The sequence below is a fragment of the Drosophila busckii genome, chromosome 2R, assembly GCF_011750605.1.
Source record: "Drosophila busckii strain San Diego stock center, stock number 13000-0081.31 chromosome 2R, ASM1175060v1, whole genome shotgun sequence".
In the NCBI taxonomy this organism is placed as follows: domain Eukaryota; kingdom Metazoa; phylum Arthropoda; class Insecta; order Diptera; family Drosophilidae; genus Drosophila; species Drosophila busckii.
In genome coordinates, this window is record NC_046605.1 from 10276732 (window position 1) to 10292635 (window position 15904).

Below are 15904 nucleotides of genomic sequence, written 5' to 3' on the forward strand. Positions count from 1 at the left end.
GATTGTTAGCATAAGGCAATGAATCTCAATTTTAATAATTACTTTTAAAATCAGTTCATCAAGCACTGTTAAGTAACTGTGATTTTTATAGTAGTTACACTTTACTCAGTCACCACAAAAACGAGTAGTCACAAGTTATTATCTGCGACAAATCACAGGTAACGCAGTAATGTCCATCTCTAATGCCAATGTAAAAAAGTTCTCTGCTCGTCGCGTTTGATATCTGCGTAATTCTTTGCCAATTTATTGATATAAACGCAATTTTAATTAAAATAAATTAAGAATTTGTGTAAGTATACATAGTGTGCAAGAAAAATAATGAAATCGTATCAAGTGTACGCGTGAAAACACATAATCAAAGACACTTATTGCAATGGCAACGCAGCAACGAAAGTGTATGTAATGAGCAAATTGGAAAAAGAAAAATCAAGTGCGAGAACTGGCAGTGTGTGTGGGTGCGCGCGTATACGATGTAAAGAACATAAAGCTTATTATATGCGTAATTGTTAAGGTTGTGCGTGCTGAAGAAATGTTTGAAGCTTTTCAATCCATTTTTGCATATTAGCTTATTTTTTCAAATACAGCCGCAGCGACGCTGGCTGCGCTGCTTATTCAAGATGGCCGTCGTAACAGTTTTTATTTTTCGTCAGTGTTGATGTTGTTGTTATTGTATTTGTTTGCCAGTATGTTGTGTATTTTTGTTATTGAAAATAGAAAAACGAGCAAAGCCAAACAAGCAAAAAATTATGCAAAAATCATGTGTGTAGAGTGGAATAGACAAAAAGTGTTTGATTTTTACTGCCAGTTTCAACCACCAAACTACTTAAGTGCGATGACACATCCATTCGACCCTGCGTCAGTTGTATGTCTATGTATTTGTATATGCGTGTATGTGTGAGTGAATTTTGCGCATGTATCCTCTGCCTGCTGCAACCCCCGCTAACCTTGCGTTGGCAGTGGAATTGATCGATTTTTACAGAGAGGAATACACAGCAAGCAATGCCAACAATTCGTTCCTTTTAGCCAGCGTCAGCACCCAACGCCTCTAACAGTTAACACAACATGGGCTCAAAGATAAAATGAAACCAGTTCTGCAAATGCAGCTAAAGTCGACTTGCTAGAAATCTTGTATTTAATTTTTTTTTATTATACATATGCTGTTTTTACAGTTTTCCATTTTGGGCTACTGCTTTGGCATTGGCCATCGCAAGTGTGTTTGTTGTTGGTATGCACACACACTCACACACATGCATATTTGAGCCCATATAAGAAGCATTGTTAACAGTGTTTGTTGCAATTCCCAGAACGTGTGTAAAATTTTCGCTGAGCCAAGCTGGTTTCTACTCTAGAGTCGTCAACATGTCTGTGCAAATTGGCAACAAATTGTTGCTGCTACGCTAGCTGTTATTATCATTATCTTTTAGCCCTCTTGCTTAAGCAACGCTAGATCGCGTTTATTTTCGTTGCTTTACTTTGCCTTATCTACTAAATGCCTGCTCACGAGCTTTTTTTTTAGTATTACAGCTTATACACATGTTTTCTATTTATTTATTTTTTTTTTTGTTTGCTTGGTTGTGCGACTTTCCCAGCTAAAAGGTTATTGTTAATGCGAATAAAATGTGCCGTGTGTCTAGACAAATCAGCTGCCCCAGTCACAGTACTCGATACACTTTACCCCAATAAACAAGTGCAAGGTCTATTGCTAGCTCACTCTCTCTCGCTCATTTGTGGAGCGACAAGTGCAAAAGAGCTTCACTGCATCCTGCTAATGTGGCTATGCAGCCCTGAAGCCCACGCAAAGCTTTTCAAATGCTTGATTGTAATTTAAAATTTACATTTTGTAGTTGCAGCAGCCATGTTTGTGTGTAGGTGTCTGTGTGCTGCTTGCAGCGTGTGAAGCCAAACGCCCCTTTTTGTTGCTATTTTCAACTTATTGTTATAATAGCTGCTGCTTGTATTTTTTGTTGGTTACCGTTACTATGTAACATGTGTTGTCAGCATTACAATGTTGTTTCTGTTTATTGGAATGTTGGCCCCGATACTAGCATAAAATAGCATGCCTAGTTGCCACAACGCAACGGTTGTTGTCGCATTAGCTGCCATCGTCTAGCCCAGTAGTCAAACTAAAAGAATAATATTAAATACCAAATCAACCCACACGCGCAATGCGTTAAAACGCGTGACGTTAGCCGCCTCTGCCTCAACGTTTTGTATATTGATTTTTTTTGCTGGTTTTATATTTAGATGCGCAGTTCTCTTCATGCCTCACTCTCTTCAAGCAGCTGATAAAGGCTTCACTTTAAGCATGACTCATGGCTAGTTTTTCAATGCCGTTGGTCGCACTAAACACGCCGTTCAACTCGTTTGGTCAGTTTTTGTTTTTTGGCGAAACATATGCATGTGTACGAATATTTTCTGTGCTGCCTAGTCCAAAAAACGTTAAATTAATATTTGTCAGTTATGGCCTAAGCGGCCAAAAATAATTTGTAAACGTCATTTCCTCGTTTCAAGTGACTGTGAGTGTGTGCATGTGTATATGTAAAAGCGTATGCTAAGGTATAAGTCTAAGCTTGAACTTTGCTAAGCTCTCTCTTCCTCTCACTCTCTGGTTGTCATAAGAAGTTGCTTGAACTACCGTTAGCGAGTACTAATTGGCTTTGTCAACGTTTTGTTTTGTAACTTTGCGTAGTTGGCAACTCAACGCCAACTGTTTATCAAGAAAGAAATAAAAATAAATAAAAACAACAACAAATTGTTCTATGTTATGGTTGCTTTGATATTTTCATACTGATTGCTCTACCAGTGATTTGTTAACGCTGCTGTCCATTAAACAAATAACCAATAACTATGCATGAGTGTGCACAGCTTTTAAAGCTTAATAATAAACAACAGACCAGATATTTAGTTTGAATTAAATATGCACTTTAGTCTGTATGACAAGTATTGATATTTGTGTAGTAAATTGCAAGTGAGCGCCGCTGTTCATGTAAAGTTCAAAGCTTGCCCAATTGAGCTTTAGGTATTGGTATGTGTGTTTGTGTTTGTCTGAGTTTGAGATTAATGGCGGCCAAGCAAGCAAAAAAAAAAAAAAAAAAACAACAAAAGCAAAAGCACATCTTGTGTGCCAGTAACACACAAACGAAACTGATTTGGGAGACTGAGCTTGATTAGGCTGTGTATGTGTGTGTGTGCTCTGCGCGAAACAATGACTTGAGTAATGACTATGCCTTAAGATGCGAATTGCCAAAAAAAAATATATTTAAAAAAATATGCGGGTGACTTGCCTCTTTGCCAAGCTTGTCTTCTCATTTTTTTTTTATTGCAAAACTAATTTCCTGTGCAGCAGTCAGCAACCATTCATTTTTATGATGTATTCATTAATGTAATTGTTTTTGCTTTTTATTTTACAGCATTTTGCACAAGAGCGGGCAACAACAAATTTGTAGCTGCTGCAAAAGAAAACTAAAGCTCGGGCCCACTGAAAAACAGCATGAAAATGGTGTTGTCGCAACGGCAGCGCGAGGAGCTGTAAGATTTTGTTTATATATTCATAAAAGTATAATATTAATAAATGTTTTATGTTTACAGTAACCAAGCGATTGCCGATTATTTAGGCTCAAATGGCTATGCAGATTCATTGGAAACATTCCGCAAGGAGGCCGATCTCAGCACAGAGGCGGAAAAGAAATTTGGCGGCCTGCTAGAGAAGAAATGGACGTCGGTCATACGGCTGCAGAAGAAGGTGATGGAACTAGAGGCTAAGCTAACTGAAGCTGAGAAGGAGGTTATCGAAGGTGCGCCAACAAAGAACAAACGCACACCTGGCGAATGGATACCGAGGCCGCCAGAGAAATACTCATTAACAGGACATCGTGCCAGCATAACGAGGGTTATATTTCATCCAATTTTTGGGCTCATGGTTTCGGCTTCAGAAGATGCCACCATTAAGATATGGGATTTCGAAACCGGCGAATACGAGCGTAGTCTCAAAGGACACACAGACTCTGTGCAGGATGTCGCATTCGATGCGCAGGGCAAACTATTAGGTTAGCAAAAGTTAAATTTAATTTTAGTTGAATTAAATTCAATAAGTCTTATTTTATTACAGCTTCCTGCAGCGCTGATTTATCTATCAAACTGTGGGATTTTCAACAGAGCTACGAATGCGTTAAAACCATGCATGGTCATGACCACAATGTATCCTCGGTAGCCTTCGTGCCCGCTGGAGATTATGTGCTTTCCGCTTCGCGTGATCGCACAATCAAAATGTGGGAGGTCGCCACAGGGTAAGACTGAAAAGCGCTTGTAGTTTAATACATTACTAACCTAATTGTTTATGGTTAGTTATTGTGTCAAAACATACACGGGCCATCGGGAGTGGGTCAGGATGGTGCGAGTGCACATTGAAGGCAGCATTTTTGCCACATGCTCAAATGATCACACAATACGCGTTTGGTTGATGAATTCAAAAGACTGCAAAGTAAACTATACACTAAACTAGAAACTATGAAATATGAATTATAATTATTTATATTTTTTTGCAGGTTGAATTACGCGATCATGAGCACACAGTCGAATGCATTGCCTGGGCGCCAGAGGCAGCTGCCTCGGCGATAAACGAAGCAGCCGGCGCTGATAACAAAAAGGGTCATCATCAGGGACCATTTTTGGCGTCGGGCTCGCGTGATAAGACCATACGCATTTGGGATGTTAGCGTTGGTTTGTGTCTGCTGACACTGAATGGCCATGACAATTGGGTGCGTGGCTTGGCATTCCATCCGGGTGGCAAATACTTGATATCGGCCAGTGATGACAAGACCATAAGGGTCTGGGATTTGCGCAACAAACGATGCATGAAGACGCTCTATGCGCATCAACATTTCTGCACATCAATTGGTAAATAAACTTAACAAGAAATTGTATGTTAACTTCTTTTAATGCATTTGTTTCGTTATAGATTTTCACAAAGCGCATCCGTATGTTATTTCCGGCAGCGTGGATCAAACAGTTAAGGTTTGGGAATGTCGTTAGGAAACTTGGCAAACGATTTGCTTATTTCTCAATTTAAAAAACAAAAATAATTAATAAATTATATATACGTGCTTATATATATTTATTTAAATATGCAAATCACTCATATATACACCACACCACACCACACACACACACATACAGTCTCAGCCACCTTTGCTACAACAACAACAATAGCAACACATTTGTGTATTTTAATATATATATAATGTATGTCTAAAGTTTACAAATCCGAGCAAGCAGCGATAAACGAGATATTTATTTATTGTACGGCCTCAAAACTAACTAACTTACCTACCTACCAACTATATACAAAGTACATGATATATATATAAACTTTAATATTAAATATAATTACTGTTAATTTAAATGCTGTGTAGACCCACGCCCACGCTTCAAAATAAAAACAAATTATATAAGAAAGAACAACAACAAAACACGCTCGCTAGCCGACAAAATCTTACAAAAAGTAGTTGAAAAATTTTCGTAGAAAAATAGTTCGAAATGAATATATGAAAAACAATTGTAAAATGCAAAAAATTATTGTAAGCGTTACTTGAATTTACTTTTAAAACTAAATTGAGGTAATTTGTTTTCAATTACACTAACAGCTTTTTTACGTTTTGTGTTCCTTTTTGCTAAAAGGTTTATAGAAACAACAACAACAACAAGCACTTCAAGTTTAAGTTTGTTTTAAGTTCGATACGATTTATGTTAGACAAAATGCAAATGTAATTTTAAATATATAAATATTTTCATTTAAGTGCAAAGGCTTCATAAATGTAGTATACTATATCTGTATTTCTGTTACATGATTATTTTGTGAAACAACTTGAAAAAGTTCGCAATATTACAAGAAATTATTTAAAATTGAACAGCATAGGCATATGGAAAAAAAACCAACACAACAAACATAATAAACAATAAAGATTGCTTCTTCAAGAAACAAAACCAAAAAAAGAAAACATACCCTTTGTCAAAAACTGGAATCGGGGTAATATTAACTTTGCACCAGAGCAATTTTCAAAGCATTTACAGTATGCACTAAATATATATGCACACATACATCAAATCTAGCATAAAATATATAGTGGAATTAAAAATACATATGTATTTCTTTAAACACTTTCTCTCACCAAAGCTGCTTTAAATCGATGGCCTATATTATGAAGTTAAATCCGAAAACGAAGAGCGATAACAAAAGCCAATTATAAACTACAGTGGCAATTTAATCGTTACAGAAATTGGTTAATATATGAATATTAAATACAAATAAAAACATAAGTTTGTTTCACTAATAAAACATAAGCTATGTGTGTTTGTTTCATTCAAGTCGGCTGCGGCTCTGCATCTGTGGTTTCAGGTGTCTGTGGCTTGTCGGCAACGGTCGCGATTTCTTCAGCGGCTGCTGGCTCGTGCTCTTCCTTAGCTGTTGTCTGATCTTCGACAGGCGTTTCCTTCTCTTCAGCTTCAGCCTCTGACGCACTGCCACTGGATTCGCTCTCTGGCTTATCCTGGTCTTTCGGTTTTTGCTCGCGTGGTCGCTTGGCACGTTGCTTCTTTTTAAGGCGCTTTGCTCTCTTTTTGGCTGTGCGCTCATCGGCTGCTCTCTTATTATCATCCAATTTCTGTTGATAAGCATCGTCAGCGGCTTCTCGCAAGCTTTGGTTTTGTATAGTCTTCTGACGTGCGTACTCTTTCCTTCTCAAGTGACGGTAGACATGGAATTCTCCGGATCCGGCACCAGCACTGCTGCCCATCACATTGCGCACAAATGTGGGCACAGAGGACATGTAGTCACGCTCGCGCCGTTGCTCCGGTATGATAACTGGCTTTTCCTATTAATAAATCACATGATTTTATTGTTGTTTAAGGAAAAAGTATTAATCTTACGGGATTTTTCATGAGCTTCTCTAGCTTAAGCCTTTGGAGATCCGTAGCTGATTTAATAAATGGTCCCACAGGCTTCTCCTTTTCTTTCTCAGTGTCGCTGTCTGAGTCACCATTCTTCTTCTTTTTTCGAGGCTTATTTTCCGTTTCTTTTACTAAATTTTTTATTAGCGACATTTTTGTTTGTAAATAAATAAAAATGCTCGCTCAATTGATACCAGTTCGATTGTCGATATACATCCGTTGGCTTTATCGAAACAAGTGGTGGTAGGTCGAAAAATCCCAGTCGTCCCAGTCGAAAACAAAATTTCAAGTAACGAATTTCGTTGCTGTCGTCCGTTTTTCTGTAAATTAACGTTGCCAAAGATCTAACTGTCATATGTTTATGAAAAAACACCCGGACAATAAACCCCCGTTCGTTATTAGATATTATAGTTAAAAAATCGAAATCGTACGCGCAGACGGACAACTGTCGAGAGCAGCAGAGCTGAGAACAAGAAGCAGCAGCAGTCCGCGTAGAGTTGTGTAACACGGCAACGTGAACGTGTAATAGAATTGGAATTGGAATTGGTTTTGGTCTTTTGTGCGCTTAAAAACAGAGACAGAAACACAGCAGGCATTTAAGCATGGCGCTCGATATTGAAGCAAAAAATGCAAATGCAGCGGCGACTGGCGATGCTGGCGCTGGCAAGGCCAAAGCCAAGGAGAACAAGAACACCAACAACAACAATAATGCAGCCGGCGAAAAGAACTTGGTCAATGGCAGCAGCAGTGCCGCATCGAAGAAGAAAGGTGCGTTTAACTATTGACATATTCAAACAAAGTCCCTACCCAGTCTGTCCAAAACAGGCAGCTACATTTCTAGCTGCTCCACGCCGTGCTAAAAGTAATATTTGCGAACAAGCAAGCCCATCACATAACAATTTTAAGTTACGTAATGGATTTTTTCCTATAATGCTTCAAATGCTGCTGCTGGGCTATTGTCGTTGCCCCCAAACGACGCGCGGCAGCCGCAGCAACGACGGCGTCACCGCGTGCGTTTTCCAATTGCATTTGTATAAGTAGGAGTTACGTACTGAGCGTGTTGCGGCTGCTGCGAGTGTATGCGTATGTTTTCTTGGCATGGCAACGCACACATTCATATGTACATACAAATATGTCGGAATGTCTTGGCTCGTCTTCTTGTTCATTAACCCCGAGGCGGCGGCACTGCTGGCATTTTAAATGTTTTCCTTTAACCTACAATTACCACGTGCTTGCCACTTAGGCTCGGCACTTGCAACAAACAAATAACTTAAAACAATTATGTAAATCATGTTTTTGAAATAACGCACACACACACACACACACACATATGCAAATGAGTAAACGTTTAGTTTAGCGTACTCTCTCAGCAGTTGCTCTCTTTGTTTATCAAATTAGCACAGCGCTGTTAAAAGTCTCTCGCTAATAAATTGACAGCTGCATTGCCCAGTCAGTCCAGTTATGTCTTATCAGCTTTGCTTCACTTGTTTGTTATGCTTTACACACGCATACAAATGTAAATGTGCCATGTGCGCGTGTGTGTTTCTGTATCTGTCGAGCCGGTTACAGTGATTGGCAAAAGTTAACGCACACTGGCTTACAATTATGTAAGAGCTGAACTCATTTTACCTGGAGTTGTGTATATATCTTTGATGTTAGATCTCTTTTGTATGTTAAGCTATTTTATTTATTTTTTTTTTTTTTGCTTGTGCTTGAACCTCTTGACCGCACACAATTTGTAAATCAAATTTTTTTGTTTGCAGGCAAAAAGAATCGCAACAAAAGCCCGCTTCAAGACGCTGCCGACGGCGCCACAACGCTGAGCAATGGCCACGCTGAAGTCAATGGCGAGGCCGGCAGCGATGCCAATGCAAATGTGCTGGAGAGCGACAAGGAGAAGTCGCCAACAGAGGGACAAGCTGCAGCCGATGCTGATGCTGGTGCAACTAGCGAGGAATTTGATTTAGATTTGATGCATGACATGGGCATTACGGTAAACATAAGCAGCCCAGGCACAGATGTGCTGTCAGTTCAATTGTCCAGCATGGAATTGGTGCAGGAAATACATCAGTTGCTCATGGATCGCGAGGAGACTTGCCACAGAACCTGCTTCTCGCTGCAGCTCGATAGTGTCACACTGGACAATTTCGCTGAGCTAAAGACCATTGAGAATTTGGAGCAGGGTTCCACAATCCGCGTGGTCGAGGAGCCATACACAATGCGTGAGGCACGCATACATGTGCGCCATGTGCGTGATCTGCTCAAGAATTTGGATCCAGCAGATGCCTACAATGGCATTGATTGCACCTCGCTTACCTATCTGAATACGGTTACCCAGGGCGACTTGCTGGACAAGAAGCGCACACGTCCCGATTCCGTTGATTGCACCCCACCCGAGTATGTGACACCTGGCGTACGTGAACCACCATTGCTGCCGCTGCATCCAAACATTAAGAATGCCAAGGGACCACAGGCGCTGAAGGTGCTGACCACATCCGCTTGGAATCCACCACCTGGTCCACGCAAACTGCATGGCGATCTCATGTATTTGTATGTGGTCACAATGGAGGACAAACGTTTTCACATTTCCGCCTGCTCCAAGGGCTTCTACATCAACCAGTCCACCGATGATAACTTCAATCCAAAGCCCGACAATCCAAGCCATCTGAGTCATTCGCTTATCGACTTGCTGTCGCATATCTCGCCCTCGTTCCGCCGTGCCTTCCAGGCCATACAGAAGCGTCGCACCATGCGCCACGCCTTTGAGCGTGTGGCTACGCCCTATCAGGTGTATCAGTGGTCAGCGCCCCTGCTGGAGCACACTGTTGATGCCATACGTGCCGAGGATGCCTTTAGCTCTAAGCTTGGGTAGGTTAAATCAGTCTCAGATAAATATATTATTAATTTGAAGTAGTGAAAGGTGAAGTAGAATTAGGTAGAAGTAGAATATTGAAATTACTAGATTGTTGATAATTTATTAATTAGTCACCTCTGAATTGGTTTGACCTATCTGCTTATGGATAGCAGATAAGATAGTCATGTACATTTTACTGATAGCTTAAAAATTTACGATTCTCTTTTTAGTAAGAATGTGTCTAATTGTAATTGCTGCTGTTATCCTTACAGCTATGAAGAGCACATTCCTGGACAGACGCGTGACTGGAACGAGGAACTGCAGACAACACGTGAACTGCCAAGGAAGACACTGCCAGAGCGTTTGCTGCGCGAGCGCGCCATATTCAAAGTACATGGAGATTTTGTCACAGCTGCCACACGTGGCGCCATGGCTGTCATCGATGGCAATGTGCTGGCCATAAATCCGGGAGAGGATGCCAAGATGCAAATGTTCATATGGAACAATATATTCTTCTCGCTGGGCTTCGATGTGCGCGATCACTACAAGGAGCTGGGCGGCGATTATGCAGCCTTTGTGGCGCCACGCTATGATCTGCATGGTGTGCGCGTCTACAATGCTGTGGACATTGAAGGACTCTATACGCTGGGTACAGTGGTCATTGATTATCGTGGCTACCGCGTCACTGCCCAGTCGATTATACCCGGCATCTTGGAGCGCGAGCAGGAGCAGTCGGTGGTCTATGGTTCCATAGACTTTGGCAAGACTGTGCTGAGCCATCCAAAGTACTTGGAGCTGTTGAGTCAGGCTGGCAAACATCTCAAGATCTTGCCGCATTCCGTGCTCAACGAGCGCGATGAACCCGTCGAGCTGTGCTCCAGCGTTGAATGCAAGGGCATCATTGGCAACGATGGACGCCATTATATCCTCGATTTGTTGCGCACTTTCCCGCCAGATGTGAACTTTTTGAAGCTGCAGGATGTGCAGCTGAGCAAGGAGCTCGGCGAGATGGGTTATCCCGTTGAGCATCGCCACAAATTGTGCTGCCTGCGTCAGGAGCTGCTGGAAGCTTTTATTGAGGATCGCTATGTGACCTTCATACGCACTGCTGCAGTGCATCTGCAGCAGCTGAATGCCAAGAAACAGGCAGAGACACAAGCACTGCCAGAGCAGGAGAAGAAGGAAGAGGAGAAGGAGCAGCCCAAGCCAGATGTTAAGGAGGAGCAAAAGCCAAAGGAAAATGCGCCCACTGCCAGCGACACCAAAACTGCCGAGGCAATGGTGAATGCCATACGCGAGGCACAGACCAATGTGGCCACCTCCAATGAGCTGCAAGCTGCAGAAGTAGTGAAGCGCGCCTGCGCTGCCGTTGGCTCGCTCAAGGAGAAGGAGTTTGATTTCCGCTTTAATCCGGATGTCTTCTCGCCAGGCATACGTCATCATGAATCAGCTGAGACCGGCTTGCAGTCGCTGGCCAAGCAGAAGCGTCTGGTGCAGGATGCTGCCGAGTTTCTGGTGCTCAAGCAGATTCCCTCTTTCGTCAAGGAGCACATGGCGCACTCTTCGCCACCCATTGATGGCCAGAGTCTCACCGAGTCGCTGCACAGTCATGGCATCAATGTGCGCTATCTGGGCAAGGTGATTAAAATGCTGTCGCAGATGCCACGCATGGACTATCTGCATCGCATTGCCATTCTGGAGCTGATAGTGCGTGCCACCAAGCATATTTATTACACTTATATGCAGAGCACCGAGCCACTGCATCTGTCGGCGGCCATAAGTCATTTCCTCAACTGTCTGCTGACCACGGGTCCCGTCAATGCGGCTGTCAGCAGCGAGGATGCGCACAAGAAGCAAACACGCAGCGCAGGCGGCAAGCATAACAAGCACAAGGCGGCCAAGGCCAACAAGGCGCAAGCGGCACAAAATGGCAACGCTGCCTCCACAGGCGTTAGCAGCGCCAGCAGCAACAGCAGCGCTGCCACCACAAGCAACAATCTTGACTGGACGCTGTTCACGCCACGTTCGCTTTGGCAGCAGATACGCAAAGAAGCCAAATCCTATTGGAACTGGGAGCTGGACTGCGACTCCATTGAGACCGCTGTCAGCAAATATGGACTGTCGCGCATTAGTTTGCTGCGCGCCTTTTGCCTCAAGGTGGGCATCCAGGTGCTGCTGCGCGAATATAACTTTGAGTCCAAGCACAAGCCCACCTTTGGCGATGAGGATATTGTCAATGTGTTCCCCGTCGTGAAGCACATTAGTCCACGCGCCACAGATGCGTATAACTTCTATACCACAGGCCAGGCCAAGATCCAACAGGGTCTCTTCAAAGAGGGCTACGAGCTCATTAGCGAGGCTCTCAATCTGCTGAACAATGTCTTTGGTGCCATGCATCAGGAGAATGGCTCCTGTCTGCGCATGCTAGCGCGTCTTAGCTATCTGCTGGGTGATGCCTCCGATGCTTTGGCTATCCAACAACGTGCTGTCATCATGAGCGAGCGCGTCAATGGCATTGATCATCCTTCAACTATTTTGGAATATGTGCGTAGCTTTAATTAGTTTTGACTACGATGGATATTTATAAAGCTCCTTTTATTTTTTAGACACACTTGTCGCTCTACTCGTTTGCCAATGGTCATGTGGGCATGTCCTTGAAGCTGCTCTATCGTGCACGCTATCTGCTTGTGCTCATCTGCGGCGAGGATCATCCCGAGATAGCCCTCATTGATGTAAGTAGCACTTGCACTGAAACTTGAAACTGTTATTTATTATATTTGTATTTTATAGAGCAACATTAGCTTGATATTGCACGCTTTGGGCGAATACGAGCTATCGCTGCGTTTTATTGAGCACGCTCTAAAGCTCAACTTGAAATACTTTGGCAACAAGGCCATGCATCTGGCCGTCAGCTATCATCTGATGGCACGCACACAGTCCTGCATGGGCGACTTCCGTTCAGCGCTCAACAATGAGAAGGAAACTTACTCCATTTACAAATCACAGGTACGTGAAGCAGAGTTACTCACATTTTACATTCTAACTTATCGCTTTAATTGCAGTTGGGTGAGAAGCACGAGAAGACGCGCGAGTCGGCCGAGTGCCTGCGTTTGTTAACCCATGAGGCCGTCGCTTTGCAGCGCAAAATGAATGATATTTACACTAATGGCAAGCTGACCAGCGATCTGCCGCCTATACATATAACGCCGCCTTCCATGGGCTCTGTGCTGGAAATGTTGAACACAATCAATGGCATACTCTTTGTGCATATCAGGTAGGCTTAAGCGATTTCATTTTAAGAGAATTTGTATTAATTTACATTGCGTTTTCATAGCCAAAAGGACATTGTCAAGGTGCGCAGCGAGATTGAAAAGCATTTGAAGACAGACGAGGATGACAGCGAAATCAACGATGCACTCAAAACAATTGCAGCCGCTGCCTCGAATGGTGAGGAGATCGCAGCAACAGAGCATACACCGCTAACAAATGGCAGCGATGAAGCGACAACGGTTTCAAGTTGAATTGACAGCCTCAAGCAAACGCCATAAGCTGCACCAACAACAGCAAGCTAAATATAATAATACTTTTTAACAACATACATAAGTCACAAAATTATCAGATGTCCAATGTTTTGAGAACTGAGCTAAAGTGGACAACAGTAAAGTGTTTTAATATAGCACTACAATAACATCAACACACAACACAACAACAACAAGTGAAACCTAAACAACAAAGAATAAAAACATAAATTCTTTTATGTTAACTTTTTTATAAAGGCTGCTCTTGTACTGCTCATTAATATACATATATAAATGCAGTCCATAAGTGGCAAGCAAAATATTTAGTTATAGTCAAAAAAAAAAACAAACAAAGCAGTAAGAAGCAACAAACTGCGTAACATCATCAAGTAGAAAACAAAATACTAATTTTGTTAAAAAAAGAAGAAAAGCAAAGTCTGTAGTCAACACACACATATACACAACCTTTTTTGTTAAACTTTTATATAGTTTATAATTATTACACATTTAAAAACCAACCATGCTAAATATTGATTAGCATATAGTATGCCTTAATTTGTTATGTTGAACATATTTTAAGATGCACGCATAACTGAAAAAAAAGAACAAAAAAAGAAGAGAAGAATAAGCAGCATCCACAGTCGGAGCTCAAATGGAAATGGTTAATTTTTTGTTATACAACTATCATATAGATATATAAAAATATATATACACACATCTACATATTGTAATACATAAACAACACACACACACACACATACGAGCATCCTTGAATGTCCCGAAAGGAGCTTGACATTTAATCCCATGAACAAAATGGTTTTTTATTATTATTATTAAAAAGAGATGATCAAATAAAAAATCTATTAAAAAAGTTATAAATTTAAATTAATTTAAACTTAAGCGCTGCTTAAACTATGAGCTGCTTATACATTAACTTAATGTACGCAATGCAGTTGAATTATCTCGTAAATAACTTAACACAAATTAAGTTGGTAGACTTTTTGATATTGAATCCCATGAACATCATTTGCGCTTTCTACATTTGTTACGTCCCTTGCGTCGTCGTCCAGGCGACTTGCCTGGGGATTTGCCATTCTTGCCCGCCTGTTGTGGTTGCTGCGACGTCTGAGACTTGGCGCCTGCCACACCAGCGTGTCCAGCATTGTTGCCAGCCTGCCCAGAGGCGTTGCTTTGTTTGCTGATGCGATTGGCGGCACCTTGGCCGCTCATTTTCTTAGTCGGCAACAGATGTTGGCTGACAAGCTCGCCCAGCACGCCCTGATGTGCCAGCATGGAGAGAAACGTGCATATAAACTTGTCATAATTGTGCGTGCGACGACTTGCGTCCACTTTAAACATTTGTCGACGATCATTCTCATCAGCCAAATGCTGCTCATTAATAGCTATCTCGGTATCTAAATTTTTAAGCAGTGATTGCAAATCTCGTGCAGTAAATGCGCTAGGCTCTAGCAAGGTATTGGGCGTATCCGGACGCTGTTGCTCATCGCCTTGTTCATCAGCGCGCAGCAGCTTCTGTAACGTGCCTGAGACAATGGCTTGATTGGTGCGCAGCATCTTCAGTTTGTGTGTAATGGCAATCCGACGATCTGGCACTACAGCCATGAGGTTGAAGCGTATGTCTTGCTCGCCTGTGGCAATACCCAGGCGCTCTGCCATGACGCGCCTAAATTTATCCGTCCAGTCCTCGTGCTCCTCCCAACAGCCATGATTCATGGGATAAGGCTTCAGGCCATCCAGCTCAAATAGCTGCCCATTAATAGGGACAAAGCTGACAAAGTGAAAGGCTTCACCTGTAAAACGACAGCTGGCCACACCCGCGCCAGTGCGTTCCAGACGCCGACGTGCCTGTGGCATGGCATGAGAATTATGCGCGCAAGCTAGCTCTGGTGTATTGCCAATAGCAAGTCCTTTATTCTCCGGACTCATGCCTTTGGTGTGCGCCTTCAGTCGGCTCAAAGTTTCGCCCAACTGTAAATTGTTCTCATTGCAATTTAGCAAAACGGAAAGCAAAGCATGTGTAGCACAACTGTTGGGCACTACTTGCTGTGCGAAAAATATACTCGATATCGCTTCCTCATCCTTGACAAATATCTCTGCTGTCGTTTCAACAATTTTCCGCCGCGCACGACGCTCTTCGATCCAGCGAAAGAGAAATATAAAACCGTATGGACTCTCAATAGGTTTCTGCAAGTCATACACTTCCTCCACTTGCACATCGTGACCTGCGAAAGCGAATGAACGCAGCTTATTTGAATATTCTAACTTGCAACAAGCATAACGACTTACACCCAAAGTCCTCCAAAAGCAGCGTAAACAAACCCGGATCAGACTCTAGCTCTAGCCAACCGTCAGCTAGCTGTGCCATTGGAAGCGCATTATTGCTAGCGGCATTGGCTGCACCACTTGTGCTGCTGCCGCTGCTTGTAAAGTTCATTGCGTAAGCCAGCTTTTATTTTTTGCATCAGATTAAATGCAAACAAATTTCGTGTTTTTATTTTTTTCTACTGCGTTGCAGTGGCAGCCCTTATGAGCGGCTTTCCGTGTGAATGGCAATCTTTATGAAAAG

General features: G+C 42.3%; 4 protein-coding genes across 5 annotated transcripts; 2 read left to right on the plus strand and 2 right to left on the minus strand.

Annotated features, from left to right (window-relative positions):
* Positions 1-198: 198 nt before the first annotated feature.
* On the plus strand, positions 199-5120 carry LOC108597045 (lissencephaly-1 homolog). Its single transcript, XM_017983344.1, has 7 exons — positions 199-289; positions 3411-3528; positions 3589-4046; positions 4109-4286; positions 4345-4480; positions 4545-4896; positions 4958-5120. The coding sequence occupies exons 2-7, from the start codon at positions 3491-3493 to the stop codon at positions 5029-5031; spliced, it is 1236 nt and encodes a 411-aa protein (XP_017838833.1). The 5' UTR covers positions 199-289; positions 3411-3490; the 3' UTR covers positions 5032-5120.
* A 50-nt stretch (positions 5121-5170) lies between these two features.
* LOC108596777 (PRKR-interacting protein 1 homolog) lies at positions 5171-7178 on the minus strand. Its single transcript, XM_017982876.1, has 2 exons — positions 6925-7178; positions 5171-6869 (listed from the first exon to the last, which is right to left on the minus strand). The coding sequence occupies exons 1-2, from the start codon at positions 7096-7098 to the stop codon at positions 6360-6362; spliced, it is 684 nt and encodes a 227-aa protein (XP_017838365.1). The 5' UTR covers positions 7099-7178; the 3' UTR covers positions 5171-6359.
* Positions 7179-7328: 150 nt separating this feature from the next.
* On the plus strand, positions 7329-13739 carry LOC108596775 (protein clueless). 2 transcript variants are annotated; one of them, XM_017982874.2, is made up of 7 exons: positions 7329-7713; positions 8709-9813; positions 10030-12343; positions 12406-12531; positions 12590-12805; positions 12862-13073; positions 13134-13739. In XM_017982874.2, exons 1-7 carry the CDS (start codon positions 7548-7550, stop codon positions 13318-13320), a joined length of 4326 nt encoding a protein of 1441 aa, XP_017838363.1. In that variant the 5' UTR covers positions 7329-7547; the 3' UTR covers positions 13321-13739. The 2 variants fall into 2 exon arrangements, with proteins under 2 accessions (XP_017838363.1, XP_017838364.1); XM_017982875.2 differs by having other exon boundaries at positions 7548-7713; positions 10072-12343.
* Positions 13740-14223: 484 nt separating this feature from the next.
* On the minus strand, positions 14224-15901 carry LOC108597013 (ubiquitin carboxyl-terminal hydrolase calypso). The gene is made up of 2 exons (XM_017983293.1): positions 15625-15901; positions 14224-15560 (listed from the first exon to the last, which is right to left on the minus strand). Exons 1-2 carry the CDS (start codon positions 15770-15772, stop codon positions 14341-14343), a joined length of 1368 nt encoding a protein of 455 aa, XP_017838782.1. The 5' UTR covers positions 15773-15901; the 3' UTR covers positions 14224-14340.
* Positions 15902-15904: the final 3 nt, after the last annotated feature.

Bases quoted from the DNA above. Each gene is read 5' to 3' on its own strand.
- LOC108597045 (XM_017983344.1), top strand. From the start codon at position 3,491: ATGAAAATGGTGTTGTCGCAACGGCAGCGCGAGGAGCT. The intron at 4,287-4,344 runs GTAAGACTGAAA...GTTTATGGTTAG, and splicing joins ATGTGGGAGGTCGCCACAGG to TTATTGTGTCAAAACATACA. The intron at 4,481-4,544 runs GTAAACTATACA...ATTTTTTTGCAG, and splicing joins TGAATTCAAAAGACTGCAAA to GTTGAATTACGCGATCATGA.
- LOC108596777 (XM_017982876.1), bottom strand. From the start codon at position 7,098: ATGTCGCTAATAAAAAATTTAGTAAAAGAAACGGAAAATAAGCCTCGA. The intron at 6,870-6,924 runs GTAAGATTAATA...ATTTATTAATAG, and splicing joins AGAAGCTCATGAAAAATCCC to GAAAAGCCAGTTATCATACC.
- LOC108596775 (XM_017982874.2), top strand. From the start codon at position 7,548: ATGGCGCTCGATATTGAAGCAAAAAATGCAAATGCAGCGGCGACTGGC. The intron at 9,814-10,029 runs GTAGGTTAAATC...TTCTCTTTTTAG, and splicing joins GCCTTTAGCTCTAAGCTTGG to TAAGAATGTGTCTAATTGTA. The intron at 12,344-12,405 runs GTGCGTAGCTTT...TTTATTTTTTAG, and splicing joins CTTCAACTATTTTGGAATAT to ACACACTTGTCGCTCTACTC.
- LOC108597013 (XM_017983293.1), bottom strand. From the start codon at position 15,772: ATGAACTTTACAAGCAGCGGCAGCAGCACAAGTGGTGCAGCCAATGCC. The intron at 15,561-15,624 runs GTAAGTCGTTAT...TCGCTTTCGCAG, and splicing joins GCTTTTGGAGGACTTTGGGT to GTCACGATGTGCAAGTGGAG.